The sequence below is a fragment of the Typopeltis vanoorti genome, chromosome 8, assembly GCF_054136105.1.
Source record: "Typopeltis vanoorti isolate ZY-2024b chromosome 8, IOZ_Tvanoo_1.0, whole genome shotgun sequence".
NCBI lineage: Eukaryota > Metazoa > Arthropoda > Arachnida > Uropygi > Thelyphonidae > Typopeltis > Typopeltis vanoorti.
The window spans coordinates 84,056,586-84,082,515 of record NC_143556.1 but is presented as its reverse complement, the minus strand read 5'-3'; the positions used below and the strand labels follow the sequence as shown (position 1 = coordinate 84,082,515).

Sequence of the window (25,930 nt, the reverse complement as noted above, 5' to 3'; positions counted from 1 at the left end):
CAGCTGTATAAGAGAAACTGCTTGATAGAATGACTTGCAATTTTACTTGGATGCCTATGACAGATGTTCCAAATTAGAAAGTGACCATAGTGTTGTCATCTATGGTCGTGGCCAAGAACTTTTCAGACAACCCTTGTAAGACCGGAATCAAAATAAAACTGACTATAAATCATCGAAGAAACTCAAAACAATGCAATTCCTACATCCAATCTTGCAAAGAAAGTGCAAGATTGTCTGACCATAGTTCGTGCTGATATTCTTAGAATATGTATATAATGGAATCTAAATGACAAAAGCAGTACCTTTGAGAACTTTACAGTACTCTCTCTCTCTCTCTCTCTCTCTCTCTCTCTCTGTGAACAAACAAAATATCTTAATTGATCCAACTAATTTCAACATACTACCGACTTCATTCCTAATCTTCATCTTCCATCCATTTCAATCTCTATTCTAAATTAATTGAGCAGTTTTTATTAATCATTTGATGAGGTCCTCCACTGTATGCGAAATCCTGATCTAATTCTATCCCTTGTCTTGTGCATATCATATCAATTTGCGAATTTCTTCATTTGAATTATCTTTAATATTAACATCCATGAGAATTTGCCATTATATATAATTCACAAAACTGGTCCCTGAATCAATTTTCAATCAGTACTGAAAATCCCCAGAGAGATTTCGCAGACTTGAAATAAAACGATGCAAAATAATTTGGTGTCTGTGATTTTAAATACTTGTTTATAATTTATTTGATTTATATAAAAATGTTTTTCTAAAAACACAACAATTGCAGAATTCACGATTTAATTACCACCTAAAAATGAATTTATTCATCTGCGTGTAATTTCAGGTTTATGTATTCTGCATTTGAATTTGAAATTTATGTGGGTTTCAAATGTACTGCTAGTTAAGATTGGGTTAATATTGTATTAGTTTTCAATGAGATTCTTATTTACGGACTCATCTATAAGTTCTACGAATTGCAGTTTGTGAAGTCCACTTGATTTCCATATTTTTGTTCTTTTTCTATCTATTATTGATTTGCTTCTTGTCACCCGAGTTTATTTTAATAAAAAAAAATGGAGAGAAGGTGGTTATATATCAAACAAAAGTGAAGGATTAGATTCAATCGTGGTTGGTCTATTAATGTCTCATAATAACATAGTTTTCATTTCTTTTTTTTTCTCCTCTGTTAAAAGTCACGTGAATCCTTATCGAGAGAATAAAAAAATAGAGTCATGTACTGCTATTTCAACCAACTGAATTGGAATTAATTATATTTACGTCAAAAGGTAAACTGACATCCACCTTGATTTACCCGAGTTTGACTACACGGATAAATCAAGTTGGATTACGCCGTAATCATTTATTAATAAAACAGGAAAAACGAAAAAGAAAATATATTAATTTTAACCCCCTTTAATCATTCTGTTCGCTTAGTTGTCTAAATGAAATACAAATTTGTGTAATCAACTAGTCATAGTAAGTCTTAAGAGAAGGATGTCGAAAAGGAAATTATAATATTATGCTCACCGCATAATTAAAAAAAAAACCCTGCGGGAATAAGAATTGCATAATCAATTAAAACAGAGATCTTTTGCTGATAACTCACACAGACGGAAAATATCAAGATTCTTTTGAATCTGTGCCAAATTATCCGAAAACATTTATCATGAGTAGGTAACTGAATTTCGTGGGAAACAGCCAATATCCGACTATGCAAAAACTTGGCCCCGTTTCAAGTGCAATACATGACGATAAATTTAATCTCATCTCTGGGTTATTTTGGGTTTCAGAAGCCGAATGATGTGCTAGTAACATCGTTATTATCGTCTATTGAAGAGTGTCATGTAAGAGTCATTAATATTCAAATTTGAAGGAATTGTCATTTTCTAAATTCTATGGAATTATTTTAATAGAAATTCTGCCTTGTAGAGATGAATGTTTCATAGACAAAATTTGAGCTAACGTATATATTTTTCTATCTAATCCGCCGAAGCTCTAACTTTGTAGTAATGCCATAATAAGCATTGCAGTAGACTAGATGGATAATATCATAGCCCTGGAGTCGATGATTAAATTTATTATGCTATTTTTTTTATTCTTTATAATTATTATTTTTTCTGTGAATCGTGCCTACGAAATGCTGTTTTTAGCCTGTGTGCATTAGTATTATGTGTGAATTAAAAATTCGATAATCCAGACACCCTGCTTCAGATACTACATATGGAACTTTTTGAGCATATGTATTACTACATATTAATATCATAATAACTACAGTTAACATATTAATATCACACTACAGCGTACTAGCTTAAACTGTGCAAAACTTTAGTCCTTACTGCATCCAATGCCTATATATTGTCTAGGCAGAAAAAAACAAATTAAATAAAATAATAATAATAAAACAACTAAAGCAGCATATCTTTTGAAACTGAAAATAAAATTGCAAGCTTGCATTTTAATTGTTTCTCAGATTTTCATCTGCTAAATTAGATGAAATAATTTTTCCCCCGTGATTGATAGCGCGGAATGAGTCACGAGAACATTTTAACTATTGTTTAAGCATCTGTTTGTTATTGATATTACAGATTTATTGTTATCTGAATAAAAACCATTGGCCTCTCATTCAACATCGATCTGAAATAAAGAAAAACAAATATTCGGAAAGTGGAAAATAATTTCTTGTTTATTTGAGTGAATGTAACGCGTAAATTCAAAACTAAGTCATTTCAAGTCATGCATTTCTCCCAAAATTTCAATGCTACGATTAGTGTACTTCACGTGCTCCATTGTTTTGAATTTTAATTTGGTACAAAGGCGAAAAAATTATTTCCTTTTAGCTTTCTAATAAGTTGAATAGCTTTCCAAACTGAAGCATATTAGTTAGTGGAAAACTCGAAAAATCAACCAATGATCTTAAGGTGAAGGATTCTTTCGCTAATTACGGTAGCCAATTGAGCTAATAAAGAATTCCTCTGATATTATTAGCGCGTTTACTTAAAAGAACCACCTCTGAAAAGTGGAAAGAAAAAAAAAAACGTTCATTTAATTAGAAACGCATGCTTTGTAGTTTTTATTCATCCGAATATTTCTACGATAAATTTTAAGCATTCAAAACGCACGTTTCGGGTTTATTCAAGTATTAATTCACTTATATGCTATTAATTAGAAAATATTTATTATAAACTGATTGCAATATGTTAAAATGATCAAAATTGCTAACAAGAGTCACCGGTTACTTAAGTGTCATTTTTCCGTTTCTAAAAATGAAACGGTTTGTTGGCAGCCAAGGACACACAGCTCGTGATACATTCGGACAGCGCAAAAAGCATCACGCGATCTCCACTGAAACTACCACACCTGAAAAAACTCGACCTATTTCTCAAAACTGAATTATAACTTGAAATTTTTTTTTTTTTTATAAAGAGAGGACAGATTTAAACATACGGCATTTGAATTGCAAATACACTACTTTGAACTAATACATAATCATAAAAAAAAAATTTTAAAAAAAAAGAAAATTACTATAAAAACAAAAACTGCAATTGAAGGTTTGATTAGTTATATTTTAGCTCGTACAAAGCCTATGCAGTATTCACTGAATCCATACGTAAACACTACAAAGATTTTCCTAGTTTATCAAAAATGTGTATAGCTTTAAATTTTAGATTTGGTTTTTTATTTTGTTCTTTTGTACACTTCGCAATGAGATGTTTCCTAATTTTTGATTATGTTCAACTGCTGCTGCACAAGCCAGTCAAGTTTGTTTTCCTTCTTCTCGGTAACTAGATTTATATCTAATATTATATATACTGGATGCTTCTTATTTTGGAAGCTTAGTTTATGCTTTTCTATACTGCACCCTTTCATTTTTGTTTTATATAATAAGTAAAAAATTCAGTAAAATTATACATATTTCTTCTTATTTTGGAATGCTTCTTATTTTGGAAGCTTAGTTTATGCTTTTCTATACTGCACCCTTTCATTTTTGTTTTATATAATAAGTAAAAAATTCAGTAAAATTATACATATTTATTGAAGGGTTTTGGGGTTGCAATAGCTTGTCAAAGTTTGGTGCATTGAAATAACATAATAAGAATTACATACCTCCACCAACACTAAGTCAAGTAATGAAAGCTGCATCCATTTCGAACGAAATACGGAGAAAGATCTGTAATGGTTGCCTTGCTGTCATCATTGGTTTAAAAAAATCGATACTGGACCTTCCACAGGCTTAGAAATTCTGTGTTCAAGATGTTTGAAAAATACCACAGCAACCTTCGCTGACGCTGGTGGAGAGTGTTTGCCTTCGCTGACGCTGGTGGAGAGTGTTTGCCTTAGCTAAGGATAGCTGCAACTCTTTCAACCAATACACGATTACAGGAAACTGGAGTTGACTTTTATATTCTTGGGGGAATTTCAGCTAATGAAATAAACTTCAAAGATTCTGCTAGACTTTATCGCTCCAGGTGGATGTTCAATACTATCTACATGTTCACTAGTCAGTTCAAATTAACGAAGAAGGAGCAGGAAGGAATCTTGAATATATGCATATTCGCTGCTAAAATCTATGCTAAACTTGGTTCCAAGCTCCATCTTCTGTGTCTTCCTTCTAGGTGTCATATGCAGTTCCTGAAGGACTTGAACAACGATGTTTGCTGATTGGAATGAAGATGAGTCATTCTAGTCAGTAAAAAAAAATACCGTTTAGTGGATGAGAGTTGTTAACGATATTGCAGAAAGTGGTGTGACCCTGACGAACGAATACTGCGAACTGCACATGAACGATGAAACCCTCTACAGAAAGTTTCTTTTGTTGGTCATAAGTGACTACAGGAAGAATTTCTCCGATCACAGAAAAAGAATAAAGCTTCTAAAATAACAGCAGTAAAACCAGTAAATTTAAGAATTTGTAAACTCTATATTAATCTGTTTGAATAATAAAGAAAGTTTCATTTTTTTCATTTCTTCTATAATTGAAGTTGATTAATCAGAATTCTGTTCAATCACGTGAAGATAAATCCACATTTAAGGATACTGAATCAATAATAAGCAATCGATCACTGATCGATTTATTTATTATTATTATCATTTTCTTTTTTTAATCTTTTTTTTTTCATTTTAAAGTGCACACTTGAGAAACCACACTAGGATAATCCTCCTTGAATGTTTTCCTCAAAAACTTTCTCTAAAATTTACTGTAAAGGAACTTGACATTTAAGACTCTTAGCTACCATAAAGATGAAAATCGATCAAACTCCATTTTTATGAAGTTTATGTTGCGTGAATCAAGTAAGAGTTTTAGTGCTTTACGCTTGTACTAACTGTCAGCCACAATAACAAGCGTGAAGATCCTTTGTTCTTCGGAGCCTTAATACTTTAACCATACCTCATCTCTCAGGTGGGTTGTAAGTCCTTCTTTAGATGAAGAAAAAAAAATACACAGTGAAGCAACTCCTTGTATATCCTCTCAGATCCATATAACAAAAAGACCGACAATGCTGCTTTGATAAAAATTAAGTAAATAATACAAAAACAGCAGCTGTTATAAGTAAAAGAAACAACCGAACATCAGACAGAAAACATCTGGCAATTTCACTCTGAATTAAATATCTTCTACTCGAACACTTTTTTCCCCTCTTTTCTTTAATTTAACCTGTTAGAACGAAACCCAGTTAAATAGAATTTTAAACTTATAATGAGTTGAAATATTTCTTTTTAGTGTAGTCTATATTTTACATTTGTTTCTGCTAATTTTTATATGTCAAAGAAATTGGCAGTTTAATAATTTGTTTTTTATGGACTTGATGATTATGTGCAACTATTATTAGTAAATGAGACTGAACGGTAATATAGTTTTGAAGAAAACTTAAAAATGATAGCAACTACGGACAGGCTGATTCACCTTCACTTGAAAAGTCCTTATAATGTTTTTTTCATATCTTCATTAACTATAAAAATATAAATTAATTTTAGAAAAGCTATTCAGTTCAAATTTTCCATTAATTTTCCCCTACCCTAGACTTTCTTATGTAATTTATTATTTCATTTTATTTTTTAAAATTAACTCTTAAAGTATCTAACTAATCAATAAGCCAACACTATTGGACACAAGTCGTCAATATTGTGCAACTTTCAATCGAATTTTTGGTTTTCTGGATTTCTTTTTGCAATCAAGAAAAAAGATAGATTTTGATATTAATGGGTGCTATGTTTCTCTACACTTGAGATTTTGGGATTCACCATTCTGTCACTTCGGAATTAATTAAACATGTAAAACGGTTTAACGTTCAACGAAAACGTGAATGGAGTTACGAAAACTGTATTAAACAAAACATACGCTCGAAGCGAAAAAAAAAACGTCACTTAAATATAATTATTACGGTGCAAGCATTTCAGTTGATGAAAGCGGAAACATAGTACGTATTTAATTGTGAAGACAAAGGTAACTTCAGTTAAATATATAATGTAAATTTGTTCTCAGAGAATGCTAATATTATGTCTCAGAGAATTAAAGAACATGTAAGAGGAATTACATACACAGTTGACAGAAGAAGCATAGAAGAAAAATATACTCTGAAAGAAGGAAACTACTAAATGCTATAAGGGATAAAATGGTGTGCCGCTAATTGAAGAGGGTGAGATTGATGAAAGATGACGGAAGCATATTGATGGGATTTTAAATCTGGGAACAAATATAACTGACATAATAAGACGCTCAATAATCTAAGAATCTACAAAGTAGTTTAACAAGACACAGAAATACTGTATGCTGATCATAACTGTCTTATAAGGAAATTTAAAGAAGCCTGAAGTCCCTACATAATGTAACAAAAATCAAGGTTTAATCCTACACCGAGTATGCCTTCATTATACACTGAACTTGACAGCAACAATTAGACTTGTTGTTGTCACGTTCAATTATCATTGTTCCAACGCTTACATAGTAATAAATACAAATGTTATTATTATTTATTATTGTAACCTTCTTTGTATGTACTAGTTTTGAAGTTCTAATAATATCAGCTCTGTCTAATTTTTTCCTAGTCTTTTATACAAGTCTTGTATCCCTGATAATATACATCCTATTGTTTTTTATCTTCAAGACATAATGATATGAAAGCAAAATTCAAAGCATTGCATAAAACACCTGAAAACGTTGAACTAAAATAAATATCAGGAGAAAAAAAAAAGCTGTAAAATTGAAAAACAAACTCCAGAAAGAAATTAAAATTGACCATGTAGTAATAGAAGTTAAGACTTTTAAGGAAGCAAACAAGGGAGAAAATGTTGATACTTAAGGTTGAAACGACAATGATAAAACATAAAGATTGACAAGAGTAACTACTGACTTTAGTTTAATTTTAATTTAATTTCTACTTACTTTAATATAATATTCTTAATAATAATTGTAAGGGAGATTTATTAAAATTCATTTAAATATTTTCATTCATTAAATACGATAAAACATTTTATCGTGAAACATCCTGTTTTGATGACCGCATAAAAACAAACGGAAATGAATCTGTGTTTTGGAGCATGCGTATTTTACTTCAGTATAAAATATATAATTTTTTTTGCTTCAGTTGGTAAGGAAGATCCTCTCTTTGGTTGGAAAGATCTCGGGTTGGATTCTGCTTAGGAACGTTAGTACCATTTTGCAAAGGTTTTCAACAAAGGAGTTTGCTGATCTCATACAGATTGGCCTATAGAACGTATGATGCCAGAATTTAGCACGCATTGGCTTTTACTCATTTTTTCGGCTCTTAAATTAAAACTATCAAATCCAACCGAATTATGTTTTCAAAACGAAAGTTTATTAGATGTTTGGAAATATTAAAATACATGCATATCTATAAACATCGTTAGTAATAGCATTCAAATGATATTCAGATACAGATCAAATTATACAATAGTTTATTGTATAATTTGGTATGAGGCTTCAAACAAACTATTGTAGTTTCTCGTACTCTAACGAGAATACTAGCAATTTTTGCTTTGTCTCTTCCCGAATTTGTCTATATGAATTGCATTTATTTACTCTGCTTATACATATATATATATATATAACAGTCGTGATTTGTCACCATTGAATTACAATAAAATTTGCATTTCGAATCATTAACTAAATTTTGTCCAGCCATTTGAACTGTGGTTTAAATTATACATATTCCAATTTTCAGTTTAGGAAAAATAATGCTAAATTATTAAATAATGAATTATAAATGACAGTAAATAAGATTGAGACAATGTGATATAAGCGAAAAATGTCTGTGGAATAAGTTTGTAATAGATGACATCATTATAACATGACTGCAGTTGCGAAAAACCACTCTCCTTTTTATGATTATTACGTAATGATTGTTAACTTTCTCAGACAGCAGTAGTAAATAATTATGTGAATAGTATAACATTTGGTTGTGTCTTTTATTTCCCTCTGATATTGTCTATTTTTTTTTTTATCGGCAGACCTAGTTTTGGTTCACACAAGCAAGGTAATACGGCAAATACATATACAAATGAAAATTACATAAGTCTGTTAAAAGATTTTCTCTTCGCTTTCTGATAGGATATTAAATATTAGATAGGGTATTTAATATCCCTTAGGATATTAAATTATACGATAATATGATATCCTCTTATATATTAGATGATGAAAATATATAGGAGTTAATAAATGTATTATATTTTTGTGTGCAGTGCCAACTATGAATAATATAATACATTATTTCTGTTATTATAATCTCCTTAGAGTGCTAACAATCTTCATTAAATGCACCTCGAAAGAGGATAGAAAACAAGAAACTCAAATGAAAATGTAGTTTTCTGAGCTTATATGTCTTGCACCTTCTTTGCCAATTGAGATATTATACTAGTAATCTACGTACATGAATATTAATGTGGCCAGAAGGAAATGCCTAGTTTAACCTCTGGCTTCATGTCAAAACATTTCATTTTGCTATTGCGTACTTTTCTGAATGTGACTGTTGCAGAATTTTATTTTGATATTTTAACAAGATATGGAGAAATTAAGAAAATATTTCTGTTTGACATCCCTTTAAATTAACTGAAGTAGGTGAAATAGTTATTTCTAATTCATCAAAATAGATGAATATATCGTTTTTATATTATTTTATTATATATTATTTATAATTACTTATAAAGATTACACATGTAGAAAAAATATCGAATTTTGTTCAAAAACTCAGATATATTTCATCCGATGTAATATGCATATCATCAGTGCGAAATACCGGTAACTACGTTCCAAACATTGACCATAAGAATGAGTCATATAACAGATGCTTAGTAGCTCGTATTTCAATCACAGCTGAGTTGACAGAATTACCCTATTAGAGTTTAAAGGAACGATCGTTTGTGCAGATTAAAAATTATGAATAATTAATAATCACTATTTTCTATAATTTTGGAGAATAGCATGCAGTCAGAGTGGTTAAGGTTTGGACTATTTCGTAGCTTTTCTCATGTTACAGGGAAAACACCATCAAATTTCAGCCTGCTGGAATGAAGAATCATTTTTCTGATTCAGTACCTAGAGACTCAGTTTACTGAATCGCTAGGCGCACAGAGAACTCAGTGCCTAGTGTCAGTAGTAAAAATACCATGTATAATTTTCATGTTCTTCTAAACTTGAGCGGCCAATCTGTCCAAAATAGCAAGGATGTCATGAGCAGGGTACTTGATTGACAAATGGTAACAAGAGAAGTGGTTATGTATCCTTTGTAAGTGGTAAGTAAAAACACAGCTTTCAAGCTGGTTTTTACTTTCAATCTGTAGGAAATATACAGATTGAATTTGTGAAGAATCTTTTGAACTCTAGTAGTGTAATCTGTCAGCTGCGACCGAAACACAAGCAAGTACATGCTATGTGACTCATTCTTGTGCTTTAAATGTAGTTACTGGGCTTTTTCCCTGATGATGTACACTGGATGAAAAAAAATAAAAATGCACATTTTTTTGAATAAGTTTTATATTCTTCCTACATATGTAAGCCGTATTGTAAATATGTTTATTAAACATGTTTGCTTAAAAAATTGAATGTATATTATTTTTTGTTTTACTATTATCATTACTTTTATTTTATTATATACATTATTATTTAAATTATATTAAATAATATAATATGGATATTTTATATTAATTTTCTAGATACAAATACGAATTGACGCTGACTTAAGTACATACGCTTATATTTCACTTACATAAAGGGCTTGAATATATATTATTCAAGATATTGTCCTTATAGTCCTTATAAGGACTGGCTTAAAGGGGCGAAGCAAGAATGCTTTTCATCTTCCCCGTTATCTGTAGAGGACAGTGTAGGGATAAGGTGTTATTGAGCTGTTAAAGCTCTGATCATGGCAGGAGGGTAACAGCAATAGCCGAGCCTCAGTTAGAACTTCATTGCCTACAGCACTGCCATCCATTACCCTCCAAGGGGTATTGGATTGAATGAATCAATCACCGCATCTCACGGTCGATTGATTTTAACATTTATTTTTGATCAATTTAGCTTAACTATTCGATCTATGAAAATTAGCAGAATTTTAATTATTTTGATGAAATAATAAAAATCAATTTTTATCTTTAAAATTTAAACAATATTTTTAAGATATGAAAATTTTTGTTAATTTTTAAAAATTAGTAATAATATTAAGACATCATTTCTAATAATTTATTATGAATATCTGTCACTGTTTCAATTATTTACCACTTTTACTGAAATTCTATGGTGAGATTTGAGTATTAACAGAGATAATAAGTGATAAAATGGTTAATACACGTAAACAAAGTAAGATAATTCAATAAAGAATTCAATTATAATATTTTATTCAAAATATTTTAGATTGCTCTAGGCTGGCTACGATGCATTTTTTTAAAAAACTAGATTGTGACCGACCTGTTTGCAATGCAAATTTTATTGGTAATATATGAACAGAATAGTACAGAATTACCCCACACGAACCAATGGATTCATTTTACTGTTATTTTATATCAGAATTTAAAACCTATTTCTTGGTATATTGTGATCGGTGAAAATGATCATATAAGGGCGATTCGAAAGGGTCTTGATTGAAGTCATTCTTCTTATCACAATGTAATGAGATTCATTGTGTATATCTCTTACGAGATAAACAGAAATGTTAGCCGGTTCGTCTTGTTCGCGTCTGTTAAGTGCATCCTGAAAGGGAAAACGATTATCAACTTCTTTTCGATATAAATTTAATCCTGCCCGTAAAAATATTGATTTTCTCTAAAAACCGGATTAACTGGCCAACCCCACCGTCTTTTCAACGTCGAAATTGCGCAGGTGAGAAAAGGTGTGGAGGAGTTTTCCTTCAACGACGTTTTTCTTTGTAAAATAGTCTTCTGTGGAGAAATCTGTCACCGTGCGATCTGTTTGTTTGCAGGAGTTGAGGAGCATCTTGTGATGTTTATGTAGAGGGAGATGATGCTATAACTGATCATCCATTTCTTAGTGAATGAAACAGAAGAATTTGATTTTATTCTCAATATATGACGTTCTTAATATAGGACATTCTCTAAATGAACCGAGAAGTTTTGTGCGGTATTTCGTAAATACCGTTCAGTTTTGAGCGGTATTTGAATTGGATATAATAATGAGCCATTCTAATAGCCTGAGATTCATTAGCTTTATATTTTCAGTTTTTATAAAGGGAACAGAAAACTTGGACATTCAAAATATATTTGAAAATTAAAACCTTTTCTTAAATGCGAATTTAACTCAAATCATATGGCGACCATATGACTTGGTTCTAGCCTTCATCTATTAGGACTGGAACAACCATAGTCATTGTTTAAAATGTTGCGCTAGTTGTGTGAATCTATGTATATATACGTTTATAAACCAAAACTGTTCTGTGATCCAATGCTTGAGAAAAATTGTTGTGATGCAGACATTTAAATTTCGGTACGCGAAAGTCAACGGGTATATAGGATATTATAACAGCATTATATGAAAAATTTACATTATTAACGGGTATATTTTCCTTCAAATTAGTCTGATATTTCTCAGCATTTCAATATTGTCATATCTTATATTTCTGTCCAGGACACGTTTTATTGTATCAATCTGTCTCCCCCCCACCGCTACAATCTTAGCACCAAACAGTTTGCTAACTTTTTTTTATACTTGGAAATTGCAACCCTTCATTAGTTTTGCTCATTATCTGTCCAAAAGAAAATGATGTAAAAGATGATTTCCGTTTTTTTAACCCTGCTGGATAATCGGTTATTTTTCTCTCCGTTAAATTTAACAAGTTGTCCTAAGAACATTATCAAATAAGAAATAAAATACAAGGGGAAGTAATGTTTTTGAAAGTCAACGTTAATCCAATATACCCCAGTCACGATCTCGTCGCTGCATACTGAATCACGGCTTCCTCTCTCTCTCTAAAAGTTTAATTTACTTAATTAAGATTGGGTTGTTTGCAAATGTTGAAGCATTAGTAATTTAATGTAAAAAAAGCTAGTAGTAATCAAATATAGACATCTTGTGCTAATGGAAGGTAATTAACCAATAAGAAATGGTCAAGGAAAACACTGCCTAAAATAACATTGTTGATCGGAAATCATCCCAAAAATTAAACTGCGACTGGATCTGTAAAATAAAAATGTGCTAAATGATATCTCCATCTTAGAAAAGGAGTAAAAAAATTATTTAATTTCTAAACATAAAAATAATGAGTAGACAATTAATGAAGAACAGGGAGTAAGACTTTCTTTTGAATAAAGCTCATCAAGGAGCAAATGATATTTTTTATAAACGATGAAAGATATTTTTTTTCTCATGGCAAAACTTGTTTTTCATTCAAATGATAAAACTTTCGAAAGTCATAAAGAGCTTAGGAAAATACAAATCTTTGTTATAAATGTAATCTGTTTTACATTATTTGAAAAAACGTCACAAAACTCTGATAATATATATATATATATATATGTAGAAAGTATTTTAACCTTGGGTACGATAAATGTTAAAGATACCAAACTATTTTAAACCTGGTTTTTCTATTTTAAACCTGACTATTTTAAACCGGTCTGGGTAGTGGCCCCCATTGCCTTTAATACAAAACATCATACATCTCCAGGAGATGTGCTTTGCATTAAGGGTAAATATTAAGATTAGTGATCAGAGCTTATTCTACTTTTACCATGAGTTGCCTTGGTCTTGCACTACGTGTAGGATCAGCTAGAGTTGCAACACTTGCAGGCGCAAAATTGACTTGTTTGTCTGTTTGCTTACTTGGGAAATGGAGTAAAACCAGGTTTAAAATAGCTTGGTATCTTTAACATATATATATATATTTATATATATATAATATATATATATATATATATATATATATATATATATATATATATATATATATATATATATACACACACACGAGGGTGATCTGAAAGGTTCTCGACCTAACAATGAAAAAACGAATTTATTATTTCAAAATTATTTTTATTTTTCAACATAATCTCCTTAAGGTTAATATATTTATTACAGCGATGCTCCAGCGCCATTATCCCGTCCCTGTAGTGGTCCTCACTAGGATCTGCAAAATACCCATCTAGACCTGCAATCACATCTTGATTCGAACAAAAACGCTGACCAGCAAGGAAGAGTTTTAGTTTTGGGAAGAGACAGAAGTCAGAGGGAACCAAATCTGTGGAACAGGGTGGATGTTCCAGCAATTCATAGTGCAGATCCCTTAATTTTCCCATTGCCAAAACACCTCTGTGGGAAGGTGCATTGTCCTGATGAAAGATGATTTTTTTCTTCTGAAAACTGGGTCTTTTCTTACGAATCAAATTTTTTCGTCTAGTCTGGTTCAAAGATCATAATAATATTCCTCGGTTATTTTTTACCCTTTTCAAGATAATTAATAAACAAAATGCCTTTAGCATCCTAAAACAATGATGCCATAACCTTTCCTGCCGATGGAACCGACTTTTTCTTCTTTGGCACTAGTAGTAGGGGTGTTACTATGAATAAGATCAAGATCAAGATAAGATAAAGAATCGTGACGTCATTGTGTATGTGATGCTGTGTTTGACATCATGAGTTTGGAATGTTAGGAATTTCCCTGGGGGAACATGTGTCATTGAATCGTATCGTGATTGGTGGATCAGTTTAAACCAAATAGGGGTAGGGTGAATAGGGGAAGCGACGTTAGTGTCATGGATGTGTGTTGTTATGAGATGTTGATAAGTGACGTAATTTGTTAGATGCCAATAAGTGACACATTGAGTTGAAGTGGAAAGGAAGTTATAGTAGTGGATAAGGATTCGTGCCATGATAGGTGGGACACTTTAAACCAAATAGGAGTAGGGTGAATGGGGGAAGTGAAATCAATGTCATGGATGTGTTTTTTTGCGAGATGTAAATAAGTGAATGGTTTGCGTATGGAATTGTGGGTGATGGTTAGAGATAAGATAGAGTAGGGAATGTTTGGAATTTCGCTGGGGGCTCCCATCTGTCAGTGACATTCTGTCATGTGTTTGGTTCGCATTGAAATTGTGTGTGATGGTTGCAGATAAGGAATCGTGACGTTATAAGTTTGGAATTTTTCTGGGGAACATATGTGTCAGTGACATCACATCGTGTGTTTTTGTTTGTGTATGGAATTGTGGATGATGGTTAGAGTATTGAATCTTGGAAATTCCCAGGGTGACACACATCCGCCATTCACATCATGTTGTGTTTTCGGGTGTCTATAGTTGGCAGTACGAATTTTCCAATATAGGTTTGTGGTATTTCATTCCTGTTATTTAGCATAGGAATTTTTAGTTTAGAGTCAAGAGATGGTGGAAGAATTTAGACATTTTCTGAATAATTAATTATAGGCTATCATTGCTGTCCCCTTTCCCTCAAATACACACACACATAGGTTTTTCTTCTCAATAGACGAGTATGGGAATTCTTAGTTTAGAGTCAAGAGATGGCAGCAGCATTTAGACATTTTCTGAATAATTAATTATAGGCTATCATTGCTGTCCCCCCTCAAAGATACACACACACACACACACACACACACATACGTTTTTCTTGTCAATAAGTATTAGAATAAATATTAGAATTTTTAGTTTATAGTCAAGAGATGGCGTCAGCCTTTAGAGATAAAAATGAGTTCTTTTTTGAATGAAAAACCAAACGGCATTTAAAAAATAAATAAATAAACAGAGATTTCAAGAACTTTTGTATGTAGTCTAGAAAAATTCTAATGGTAATTTAGATTAACTTACATTCTCTCCAGATTGTCTCTTCTGGCACATAAATATTCCGAAATAGTTGAATCATAACCATATATTCACAGCACAAAACACACACAAAACATAAGGGTTGAAAGAATGAAATTACTGTAAATAACCTGAAAATCTAGTGATCTTGTTCCTTTAAATTTCTGTCCGTTTGGAACTCTTCATTAATTTCACTCACACTGGGGGCCATGCCCTGTTTTTCCCACAGTTTCTGTCCAAAGTGACATCATAAAGTTGAATTGGAAACGCTATTTTTCGTGTCTATGTGTAACAACCTGTATTTGGGTTTGGATCTCTCCGTTAGCGATTTCTTACTAGAAAATTCTTTTGCCAGCACAAATAAATAGTTATTTCTTATCATTTGAAACGAACAGCTCTGTAGTATACTTTTTTAATATCTATGTTACAAACTTTGAAACATTACAAACTTCCAAACATTTGAAACTTTATTGAGTCTTGTTCCTTTAGGTTTCTGTCCGTTCGTTCATTTCAGTCATTCTCATTGTGGCTCAAGCTATGTTTTTTTTTCCCACGGTGGTGAGTGTAAAACTCAAAGTGTCTGTTCATGACAAATATCGCCCAAAAAATTCACATCTCTCGATACAGAGTTTTGATATGGTTCTATATACAGGTAACACTCGTATAACGCGGTACTTATACAATGCAGTTTCTATATAACGCGTTCTACAAATTGTACTAATCCTTGTTCAATGCGGTACTTATACAACGCGGTCTCGATAAAAACATGGTCTACAAATATAATAACCCTTTATCTGTTCATATATTTTTCACCGCGTGACTTAAAAATCAAATTTTATCTTCGTTAAATTTGTGTGTTCCCGTATTGCACATGTAGTTATAAGTAGCGAATTCATATTAGGGGAAATGCCCTTTAGTACGCATGTTCGTCAATTGTTTACCGTATAAATGGTTACTACAATATTTATAGTAATGGCCACATAGAGGGTTTTTGTGACAGCATTGAAAACGAAATTAGTGAATTAATTGATGGGGAAATAGATTTAAATGAGGAGGAACTCATTACATGCAAAATGTAATGAGTTCATTACATGCATTATATTACATGCAAAAGAGTCTTAAGAGGAGATATCATAGTAAGCACAGCTCCATACATTTGATATTGCGTCAGTCTGGAAATGACACATGCCTCCCTAAACTTTCTGTATATTCTTTTGTCACCAAATATACACAAGAAGTTTTCATAAAATATTCATAAATGTCCCAAAATAAAGAATCTTTATTGAATTGAATAAAATCCTGAAAGTCTAGTTTTACCATTGATGAACTTAGATGATTAGTGATAATTTTTCCCATGATACGAATAGCTGGTAATTCAGTTTCCAAAAATAGTAAATGATTCTCAATGTCATACATTTTTGATGAAAATCTCTCAGCTTCTTTACAACTAATAGGGAAAACTTTACTTCCAACAGTTCCTGTATCATCAAGTATTAGTTTTCCATCTTGGCATCACCCACAATTCCATATGTGAACAAAAACACATGACGTGACATCAGTGACACACGTTCCCCCAGGGAAATTCAAAAAATTCCAAACTCATGATGTCAAACACAGCATCACACACATGATGTCAAACACAGCATCACACACAATGATGTCAAACACAGCATCACACACAATGACGTCAATGATCTTATCACACAATGATGTCATGATTCCTTATCTTATCTTGATCTTGTTCATAGTGACCACTACTGCTGGTGCTGAACAACCAGTTTCTGGCCATTGTTTTGACTGCTGTTTGGATTCCGCTATGTAATTGATAATTCAAATCTCATCCATAGTAACAAATTGACGTGCAATATCAGTTTTATTCTTGTCAATATGCTCCAAGCACTGTTCAGAGATTTTCATGTGAGTGCATTTTTGATCTGCTGTGAGTAAGCATGGTACTCATCTTGCCCAAAGCTTTTTTATTTGTAATTCTTCATGAAAAACATATCCTATGTTCTTTTAAAATGCCTATAGTCAGCAATTTCATGCACTTTCACTCGCCTGTCATTTAATACCATATCGTGCAGTTGATCGATGATTTCTGGAGTTGTTACACTTTTTTGAACGTTATTCACGTGGATCATCATCAAGGATGGTAGTATGGCCACGTTTAAACTCGTCAGCCCAAAACAATGAATTTCTTTTGGCATTAAACATTCTTTTACAAAGAATTTTATAACTGCATGATATTCAATTTTATCTATTTCAAGGTATATAGACAACATTTTGACTTCAGACAGCTGTATAAAACAAACTACTTGATAGAATGACTTGCAATTTCACATAGATGCTTATGACTGATGTGACAACGTAGGGAAAAATCGTGCCGATAGTGTTGCCATTTATGGTCGAGGCAGAGAACGTTTCAGACCACCTCATGTATATATATATATAATAGGTTTTTAATCCTATTTCCCAAGTACACAAACAAACAGACAAGGATGTCAAGTTTGACATAAGACTGAAGCAATGCCTGAAATAGTGCAGGACTGAGGCAACTCGTGGTAAATGTGGATTAAGATCCGATCACTTTTCTTAGTATTTTTCCCCTAATGCAAAGCACATCCCCTTGCAGAGATGTATGATGCTATGCACTAAAGGAAGGGGTCACTATCCAGACCGGTTTCGACCTTTATTGAGGTCTCATCAGTGGGAGCCAGACCTGAAATACGAAGTTTAAAGTAATGCAGAGCTTATATGAATTTTACATAAACAAGTTGTCACAATTTGCTTTGACTTTATTAATAATATATATATATAAAATAAAATATTTATTTCATGCTATACACGTTACTTTGATAGCATACAAAAAATAATATGTAAATATAAATATAAAACAAATAAATCACAGTAGGTATTTTCTTTCTGTAGGTTTTAATATTGCCTTTTCTCGTGAGAGGATCGGTATTATTATAAAATCGGTAAAATGGTTTGATACTTTTATACTAGTCTTCAGTTTCATATATTAATTTATGTGATCATCCAGTAAGTTTTCTTTAGAATTAAAAAAAAACCACTTAACTTTTGGAATATATTTAATAAATACAAATAACTTCTTCTTCTTCTTCCTAACATGGAATTTAGGCCATGTGGCCTGTTCCGGTCTCATGCCATGTCTTTCTTGGTCTTCCGATTCTTCTTTTCCCACTTATTTTGTATCTGTATGATATTTTTGGTAGTCTGCTGTTGTCCATTCGATTTAAATGTTTTACCCATTTTTGTTTATAATATCTTATGTAGTAATTAATTGGTTTTATTTTCAGGGATTGTAAGATTTCTTCATTTGTTTTGTGGTCCCACTTGGTATATCCCGCTAAATACAAATATTTATATTCAAAATATATTCATATAATAACATATTTGTATAATTACATGATAATTAGCATAATATAAATGCAAAATATCGATTATCCTAAAAATAGTTTACAATATACTTGGTTAGTATATTTTAATAAAAATGTTCTTCACTAATATGTTTAAGAAACTTCTGCTTGAATGTGAAACTATGGCTTAATCTTCTTCATTCTCAACTTCCTACCTTTCATCCTTTGTTCCACTTTTTACCTTGGCGAATTCAAAGGTTCAGAATTTATACTTGGAATATAAAACGATCCCTGGATTAAGCAGTTTTTTTTATAACTTCGAATATCGTCTTATACGCCTACATATATGCGATAATTGCTTTTTTGCCTAGCTTTCAAACAATTTGCTTATCTAGCGCGATTGAATGATGAAAGAGAGATTTTAAAGCGATGAAAGACTAACTAATTAAATATGCGCACTCTTCTCCTTCTTTATTTATTATAAAGAACCCACAAAATCTACATTGAATATGTAGACGGAAATTTTTGAAATTTACATTTCCATTTTTTCTCGTGTTTCATTAAGCTGAATATTACTTAGAGCTGTTATTATTTCTATATTTTTTTTTATTCTTATAAAAACAGCTCTCCCTTGAATGAAAAAAATTGGTTATTTAAGAGACGTATGAAGTGCTAATAAACCATTTCCTTCCTTTTATGTATGCTATCAAATGAAGTTTTACTTCTCTCAAAGAACTGAACTGTATCCATTGTTTGCGGCGGGTCTGTTTATTATTTATTGCAGACAGTTTAACTCAGAATTTGAATGCAGTAAGTTTTGTGAGACTAATAATATTATTGCAAAGTGGACAAAACTGACATGAATAAACGGGAAGAATACGAAAGCAGCTACTGAAAAGAAATTAATATGAATATTTCGAAATTACCCAGGGGAACCTTTTTGAAAGTGTATTTTAAAAAATGCAAATTAATTCCACAAGGTATTATGTAATGCTTCTAACATAACAAAGCACGATCTTTTCACTAGTTACATACTTCATATTCTTTTTTGATGTGGGCTCACTAGAGGCTGTATATTTCATGCTCGTTTCCATTCTTAAATCATTCTTAAAAGAACTGGGAGATGGACTGAGTCCTTGACTCATTATCCCGTCATCTGAATGAAGAAAAATCTGTGTGGATGGAGTGTCATTGAGCAAAAAGCTCTAGTCATGGCTGGGTAACGGCAATAGCTGAGCCTCAATTAAAACTTAATTGGCTACAGCATTGCCATTTGTTACTCTGGAAGTCCTAAAAAGGACTATGATACTGATCTCCTGCTTGATCGTTTCCATTTTTAACTGCTAAATTATTTCTACTATTTCTATACAAAAAACAAATGAGTAGTTGAATCGAAAATATATTTAAGATATAGATACTACTCAAAAATTATGTTCATTATATAAAATATGTTAACATATATCTTAAAGTATAAAAATATATTTACCTTTACAAAGCGAAATCTCTTTGATGTAATATTTGAAAGTTAAGTATGGTTAGTTACTAAACTGGAGAAAGAGAATCTATATTATTCAACGTGCAGTTGCTGAGTTACCAATATACAAAGTGCTACAAGAATGTTGGTAATTTGTGCTGATTATTTTTCTATTTGTGTGTATGTGAGCTCCCGCTCTATGCACAATTTCCTGTATTTTGATGGAGCATTTTATTGTTTTCATTTGATCTTATTGCATTCCATTACTGAAACATCGCTTTCTTTCTTTGTGCATATTAAGATTTATGAAACTGTCAGAGATTGTTAGCAACCCATGCCAATAACCTGTTTCGTCTTTAGCACGACAGCAATTACTATGACAGAAATTTGTAATATACGTCAGCTTTTGCAATCAATCAGATGTAATTCATTATCGCAGTGTATTCATTTAAATCGAATTCTTTGAAGTTGATATTTCCATGCGACTGTATAGTTTCGAATAAAATTAAGATTTTATTTATTTGATGAATCGTAAGAGATGAATAAACCTGAAAAGCACACGCGCGCGCACGCACGCACACACACACACACACACACACACACACACACACACACACACACACACACACACACACACACACACACACACACACACACACACACACACACACACACAGTACTGAAATTTCGACATCCCCCTTCAGCATATGTGCTGTGAGATAGCCGTTCGACTGCGCGTGTAAAATCTACGCCATTACACATAGCTGTAGCAATAGTATTGGCGTTGGAAGAAAAGACGTTCGTTATTGAGCATTATTTTCGTTCATACGGAGTTGGTAGAGCAAATAGTCCAAGCCTGGGTCAGGTTTGTGAGCAGTTAGTTCGTCGTTTCCGTAAACCGCCCAAGCAACAGTGTTACCATTGCCTTCATCGAGATGTTCCGAAGTAGCGAGAGTCTTCTGCAGCAATGTAAAAGGCATTCGGGGAGACCAAGAACTCTTAACACAAATGAGAATCACGAACGTGTGCAGGAACAAGTGTTACAAACGCAGTCAACGACGAAAAGCGGCAAAACTTGAAGTACCGACTCGGTCACTACAGAGAATCTTTAAGGAACTGGATACCTTTTCTTACGTCATTAGGGTAGATCAGTGTGTAACAGCAACGAATTATACTGCACGGCAGAGATACTGTGCACGGGTGCTGGCCAATGGCTATGAAGATCCATCCTTTCTCCATAATGCTTGGTTCTCGGACGAAGCTCATTTCCATCTAAGCGATCATGTAAATAGACGAACCTACATGTTTCTTGTTTTCTTGAGACCTAAATCTGTCCAAGAGAAACCTCTTCACAGCGAGAAGGTTACGGCGTGGTGTGCGGTGTACGGCCATGGCATAATTGGGCCCTACTTAATCGAAGAGATTGGTGTAACCAGTATCTTGAATAGCAAACATTGCATCGAAAATGTGTTTGTTCCGTACACCCAGGATTTGCATACGATGTGTCATGCAAAAATATTCCATTCCGTGCACAGGTATTTCAACAGAACGGAACCACCTGTCTCACATCACGTGGTTCTGGAGCCAATTCATCAGAACACTTTCCCTGGAGGCTCATTTCGAGGTTCATAGAATTTTCGTACTACCTTCACATTTTCTCGATATCTCACAACATTTGATGCCTTCGTTTGGGGTATATTGAAGGAATGGGTATCCCATCGTGACACGCCTTCAGACCTTGACGAACTAGAATAAAATTACACGATATGTTTAGCAGATGTCCCAACTTTGTTCTCCAAGATGACAGAGAACCTTCTCATGCGCTAAGAAACCTCTCTTAAAAGAAAGATGTCCGTAATCTATCGTCGTTATGCTTTATTCGACGAAGATTCCATCAATAGTTTTGGATGCAAACATATATTTCTTTGTTAATAAACCCGTTAGTTAATGTTATCCATAACATATATCGTTGTAGTTATTCAACAATGTTTTCTGCGCCATACTGTATTAAGTATTCCTACAAGATTCGTTCACATTTTTTAAATGCTACCTGAAATTTAATCCATTTTATATGCAGAATTACCATCCTTAACACAATGTTTAGAAAGAAATCAAATGACACTTCCCCCCCCCCCCCCATGGGCAAGGTTCATCGAGCCATGTAATAAGTCACGTTACATGGCTCGATAATGATTCTCCCAAGTCAATGTAACTGCGTCCGAATGAAATGGTTGCAAGCAGAGAACTGAGAGAGTTTCAATTATGAACGTTATGTTGCAGGTCTATCTAATCGCAAATTGTTGACAAATTGGGCCATCCCAGGTCAACAATCAGTTATACCATACCGAGAGGGAAGTGAAAGCATTCGACTGCAAGTGCTACTCGCAGTGAACGACCCACCAGACTCACCGAGCTTCACCGTAGGGTTCTATGAAGGATATTATGATAAAACCGCCATTTCTCGGCACGCAATCAATCGACACGTTGATTGCGGAGTTTCGGGCACCGGTTGGAACACGAATCTGCACAAAAACATTCAGAAGCGAGGCACACAACATGGGTTTCGTAAGACTACAATATGCAAGCTATACATTATCCGAACCAACATACAGCTTCGTCTTCAGTTGTGAAATAGGTGTAGAGTTGGACATGGAAGTTTGGAAAGCTGTGTTATGGAGCGACGAATCATGTTACACCCTCTTGAGAGCAGATGGATAGGTGTGGCAGATGCCAGGTGAGCGTCTCTTACCAGAGTACGCAGCCCCGACTATGAAATTCGGAGCTGGCGTTGCGATTGTATGGTCCAGTTTTTCCTGGTTTGCCCTGGAAAAACAGGACCTGAACAAAGCAATGCTTCCTGCTTTGTGGCGTTTCTACGGATATGACCAGTGTCTCTTTCAGTAAGATAATGCACCATGTCATAAGGCTGCTGCCGTAACTGCGTGGTTTGTGGACATCAACGTCACCACACTTGACTGGCCACCACAGAGCCCAGTTGAACATCTGTAGAATGAAATGGAGCGTCGGGTGTGGATAAGGGAAGATCTCCCCCACAACCATCCATGACCTCATTACATACCTACACGAAGAATGGTCCCAAATTCCTATTTATTGCTATCGTACGCTTGTGGAAAGTATATCCCGTAGGAATGCTGCAGTCATCGCAGCGAAAGGAGGCCTTACATCTTATTAAGGTGGGCGCCATGGCATTTTATTGCTCACGCTATTGTGTCCGTTAACTTCTTTCCAAGCAGTGTATGCAATGTTAATATAATATAACCTTAATATGAAATATACTTTAGGAAGATTCGAATTTATCCTAAGCTGCGTGTTTTTCCTTTATACTGGAATAATGCAGTACATGTTAGACTCAATGGCTTGTCACGGCCAAGTAACTTGTCTTCTTAGCGTACTAAGAAGTGTGTTCCGTGTATTCTTCTTCGGAGGTTTGCCCGTTTTGTGGGATGAAAAATCTACTTTCACTGAGAGAAAACTTCATGTTTAAGATCTTTGGTGGCAGTTTTCCTAAGGAACTTCACATCCTAGACCGGCTTCGAACTCAGTTCTTTCAAACGAATGTTATCGTGTATTACATTTATTGTATCTTCATTTTATACTAATCACACCAATGAATCATTGGAATACTAAACCATATTTTAACAGCATAGGCCATATATGATTAGATCATTCGGAAATTCTTCTCTTGAGTTCAAAATAATTAGAATATTTTCAATTTCGCATCTTACATAATTTTGCTATATTTATTTCTAATTTGAGAAATTTTGAGTTGTTTTACTGAAATTTCTAATGTGGATATAAACAACTCAACATGAAAAGGAAAAATACCGAAGCACATATGATAGCCGCGTATGTACAAATGATTGCACCTAAAATTCCACGTGACAAACAATAGAAAGATGCAACTGTTTGTGGCATTTCTTTCCGTGTACAAGTTATTACTGAGTGCAGTATGAGATCAAAAATGACTGTAGGAGATGTTCTTATTGGTATACATAATAAGGCAGCAGTCTTCTGAAATACTAGGAAAAGATTTCTTAAATAGGAAAACTAGTAATTATGTCACCACGGTAGCCGTTAGCGGAGAGGCACATAAACGAACCTGATGCGTTATGAACTCCATTAACTGTTGGGACGAGACTCCGCAGTGAAACCGGAGAACAGTACAGTCATATTTCTTGTTCTACCAGTAAACAGCTGGTGTCCAGTTCACTAATGGAATTAAATAATGTGGTCGGTCTCTTTTATCAAAAGGAGTCAATGCGCTTTTCAATATGTTTAGGAAACTTTTACACTTGTTATGATAAACATATTCTGGATTGTGTTTCATTTTTTAAGTCAGAGCATTTAACTGGTGTTTTGTACTTTCATTTATTCGTGGAACTAGTTCCCATGCGACTTGAGGCACTGGATTTGCACCATTGCAAATATCTGCAGAAACCCATATAATTTTTTTTCCTTGAAGGAATAATGACATCAAACTGTCTTCTATTGAATCCCAATTTCAATTTTGCAAACAAGGGGAAATTTGATATGATGCCAAATGGTGGAAGTGAAATAAACCCTGAACAGCAGTCGTTTTTTTTTCCTTGTTCAATACTTCAAATTATGCATCAAATTTTGCAAAACCAAGGAAATATTTGAGGAATTCTGTTCATCATGGAAAAAAGTACCATGTCCACTGTGTAGAGTAGAGCCTCCTGATTATTTTATCCCTACCTCGCTATAGTACTATTCTATAAGTTTCTAGCTTGCCGTGATTCATTTGTCATAAGTGTCATAAAAATCAACACAAACTTACGATTTTTATTTACATGAACTACACAGTTACACTTCGTGAGATAATATCTCATAATAGGTCAAAGTACAACTTTGAAACAGAAGGAGAATGAACTAACATACTATATTCAATTCATATTTAGCTGATTAATTTATATTAACGATTGGTGTCATCTGGTAGCATTTTTGATCGCATCTTATATTTATATTATTTATTCTCGTTTTCTTTCTAGATCTCTCTCTCTCTCTCTATGTGTGTATATATATATATATATATATATATATATATAGTATTTCTAATAATTACGGTGCGATTGTGATTTCTGTTCTATCGTTATTGCGAAGGGTAGAGTTTACCATCTGCCTCCATATGGTTTTTTTCAATAGATAGCAACGCTGATAATTATCGAACTTCTATTTATTTTCCCATCTTTATTTTATTATTATTAAACTTTATTTTTCTATCTCTCTAATCACGATTATTACTTCCTGTAATGGCTTTATGTGGTGGATTTTTCTACGCACTTTCAGACAAAATAAACTCTACTAATAGATAACAGACGCTCTTAGTGTATCATTAGATCAATTGCTCTATCTGGGGTTTAATTTCGGTGGGACGTAACTGCAACATGTAGAATGTAACCTTTATACTTGGGGGTATATATAATTAAGCTGATTTGTATCTAAGTATATAAATATAACCGAAAACGGAATCCTAATTACCTCACGGTAAGCTGTCTTGGTATTAGTGACGCTGTTGCCCTTTTCATTATTATTGTTGTAATCACGCACAGGAAATTGCCAAAACTAATTACATTTAATTAATTAACTCTCTCCCCAGAACAGATTCGTGATTTAATTCCTCGGGAGAAATAAATCCTTATGCTTGTTTCACTAATAACAATAATCTTTCTTTATGAGTAATAAAGGCTTACGATTGATGGATACTTTGTCAGTTTTCGGTTTAACTGATGTACGTTAATAAATATATTTCTGAAGAACT

At 33.1% G+C, this 25,930-nt stretch overlaps 1 protein-coding gene across 1 annotated transcript in view; it reads left to right on the top strand.

Moving 5' to 3' along the window:
- Window positions 1-5,154, top strand: part of LOC150104172 (glutamate receptor 1-like) — a 509,694-nt gene extending 504,540 nt beyond the window's left edge. Inside the window, exon 15 of the mRNA XM_090396414.1 lies at window positions 5,131-5,154. Within this exon, the coding sequence (XP_090252540.1) occupies window positions 5,131-5,154 (24 nt within the window). The remainder of the gene's footprint in view (window positions 1-5,130) is intronic.
- The last annotated feature ends 20,776 nt before the right edge of the window (window positions 5,155-25,930 follow it).